This window comes from Cicer arietinum, chromosome 1 (genome assembly GCF_000331145.2).
Source record: "Cicer arietinum cultivar CDC Frontier isolate Library 1 chromosome 1, Cicar.CDCFrontier_v2.0, whole genome shotgun sequence".
NCBI lineage: Eukaryota > Viridiplantae > Streptophyta > Magnoliopsida > Fabales > Fabaceae > Cicer > Cicer arietinum.
The window spans coordinates 8,588,399-8,590,961 of record NC_021160.2 but is presented as its reverse complement, the minus strand read 5'-3'; the positions used below and the strand labels follow the sequence as shown (position 1 = coordinate 8,590,961).

The 2,563-nt window shown below is 26.0% G+C and overlaps 1 protein-coding gene across 1 annotated transcript in view; it reads left to right on the top strand.

Annotated features, from left to right (window-relative positions):
• Nucleotides 1-1,310: 1,310 nt before the first annotated feature.
• LOC101498312 (uncharacterized) overlaps nucleotides 1,311-2,563 on the top strand; it is a 7,084-nt gene continuing 5,831 nt past the window's right edge. Inside the window, exons 1-2 of the mRNA XM_073369998.1 lie at nucleotides 1,311-1,827; nucleotides 2,264-2,557. Coding sequence (XP_073226099.1) covers nucleotides 1,517-1,827; nucleotides 2,264-2,557 — 605 coding nt within the window. The 5' untranslated portion in view covers nucleotides 1,311-1,516. The remainder of the gene's footprint in view (nucleotides 1,828-2,263; nucleotides 2,558-2,563) is intronic.

Sequence of the window (2,563 nt, the reverse complement as noted above, 5' to 3'; positions counted from 1 at the left end):
ATATAAAAATAAAACATCCGTAAAACAATATAAATTACATAAATAAATTTTATACTAATATCAACAATTTTTTTTTAGTTTTTTTAATTTAATCAATAAAATTTTGCCTTCTATGTAACAGAATAGGTGTCAAAATTTTAGTAATAAAAATTTGTCTCAAAATAAATATTATTTTTAATTTTTAAAAACTAACTTAGTTATTTTTTCATATAGTATTTTTTTAATAATTATTATATATATAATTTTTTAAATATTATTATATATTACATTAATAATAATAAAAGAATTTATTAATAATTAAAATGAGTTATTTGATAAAATAGTTTTTTTTTAATTATTATATTTTTTTAATATATGTGTAAAACCTTGTACAACAACGTAAGAATTCAGTGAGTATATAAAAGGATAACATATTATAAAGTTTCAACCGACATTAATCCTGAAATTTGCAAGGAAACGAAAAAGGATATGTTGTTGTACTCACCACTTTGCCCCATATAAGTGGAGTGAAAGTGCCAAGTGGTAACCAATAAGAGAACCAAAAAGATACATAAAATTGCAAGTGGCAAAGCTTCAAGGACCAACCTATGGGGTTTTGCGGTGCGGTGCGCACTTTCTATCAATATCAAACCATAAATATCATTACCCATAGTTTTATATTTTATATTTGAATTCAAAATTCGATGTTTAATTTAATAATACTAATATTTTTTTAATTGAATTTAATTTTAAAGATGAAATCGCTTGTTTTTTTAAATTTATGAACAAAAACTAGAAATGAAAATAATAAATATATAAATTTTTTGAGACAGTCGCTGTATTTTTAAAAGTAGTCACTGTACTTAATTATAACCAGCCACTATCTATTTATAAATATATTTTGGTAAATATAATCGTATAAATTTAAAAAAATATTTTTATGTAAGTTAAAATTAATTTTAACATCTTCACTTTATTTAATTTCTTCATGTATATTGATAAATTTATGGAAATTTTCCCACAAATTTTTTTAAAATAGGAGGATATTCTCAAATAAAAGTAAGAAATTTTTTAACATTTATAAAATATTTAGTAGAGACCTCACACGCTTGAAATTTAATATCTATATCTTTTTTAATTGTTAAACTAAACCATTACAGTTAAATTATTAAAATTTTTGAATAAATAATTAGATATTTACTTTAATAAAAATTAAAATATGTAAATATAATATAAAAAAACTAAAATCTTTCGCTTACAAAACCTTCATTATTAAAAAAAGGAACTAAAATCTTTGCTTAAAAAGAAGAATCTAAACTCTATTTTAATATGGGGTGATATTTTCACAAAAGCCACCATCTAATAAACAAACAAACAAATTAAGAAAAAGAAGAAAAAAAAAATGTGATAAACAGAAAAAGCTTGTTGACCCTTTTGCAAACCATATCTATTCTCTTCTTCATCTTTGCAAATTCTCGCAAACCTTGAAGTTTTAATCAACTTTGTTGTGATCATTGCTCATAAATTTCAACAAAAAATGAAAACCCAAGAAGCAGAAGGAGAACTTCTGAAGAAGATTGAAAGGCTTGAAGCTGGTCACGTTCACCTCAAGCAAGAAATGTCAAAGCTTAAGCTTTCACAGCGTCGAAGGTCTCATTCAGTTTCACCACAACGTTCAAGGTTAGGTGCTTCTGTTGTGAATAACAAAGGGTCTGCTTCACCTCTTCAAAGAGAGAGTCGTAGTAGCAATGATCTTCATAATCAAAATGGTGGCAAGTATCTCAATATTTTGCAGTCAATTGGTCATTCTGTTCATATATTGGATCTTCAATGTCGTATTATTTACTGGTTAGTAACTGTTTTTGTTATGTGGGTTGTTTATAATTTTGCAAATCTACATTAAAAAAATGAACTTTTTTGTTGTTGTTAATTAGTAACTATTTTGGTTTTCTTCGTGTTTTGTTATGTGGGTTGCTTTTATTTTTGCAAATCTACATTAAAAAAATGATCTTTTTGTTGCTGTTAATGAGTAACTATTTTGATGTTTCTTCATGTTTTTTTATGTGGGTAGTTTTTATTTTTGGAAATCTACATTAAAAGGGTGATATTTTTTGTTAATTAGTAATTATTTGATGTTTTTTTCATGTTTTGTTATGTGGGTTTTTTCTATTTTTGCAAATCTACATTATAAAAATGATCTTTTTGTTGTGAAGTTTTTTCTTTTTTTGAATTTTGGGTTTTTGGGATTTGTTTGTGTATTGTGATGATGATGATGATTTTGCAGGAACCCTAGTGCTGAAAATCTATATGGTCATGCAGCAGAAGAAGTTCTTGGGCATGATGGGATTGAGGTACTTGTAGACCCTAGTGAATTTGACTTAGCTAATGATATATTCAACCGTGTGAAAATGGGTGAGAGTTGGACAGGTCAATTCCCTGTTAAGAATAAGATGGGAGATAGGTTTGTAGTTGTGGCAACGAATACACCTTTCTATGATGATGATGGAAGCTTGGTTGGTGTTATTTGTGTCTCAAGTGATTCAAGACCTTTTCTTGAAACCATAGTTCCTTTTTCAGTTGGAAA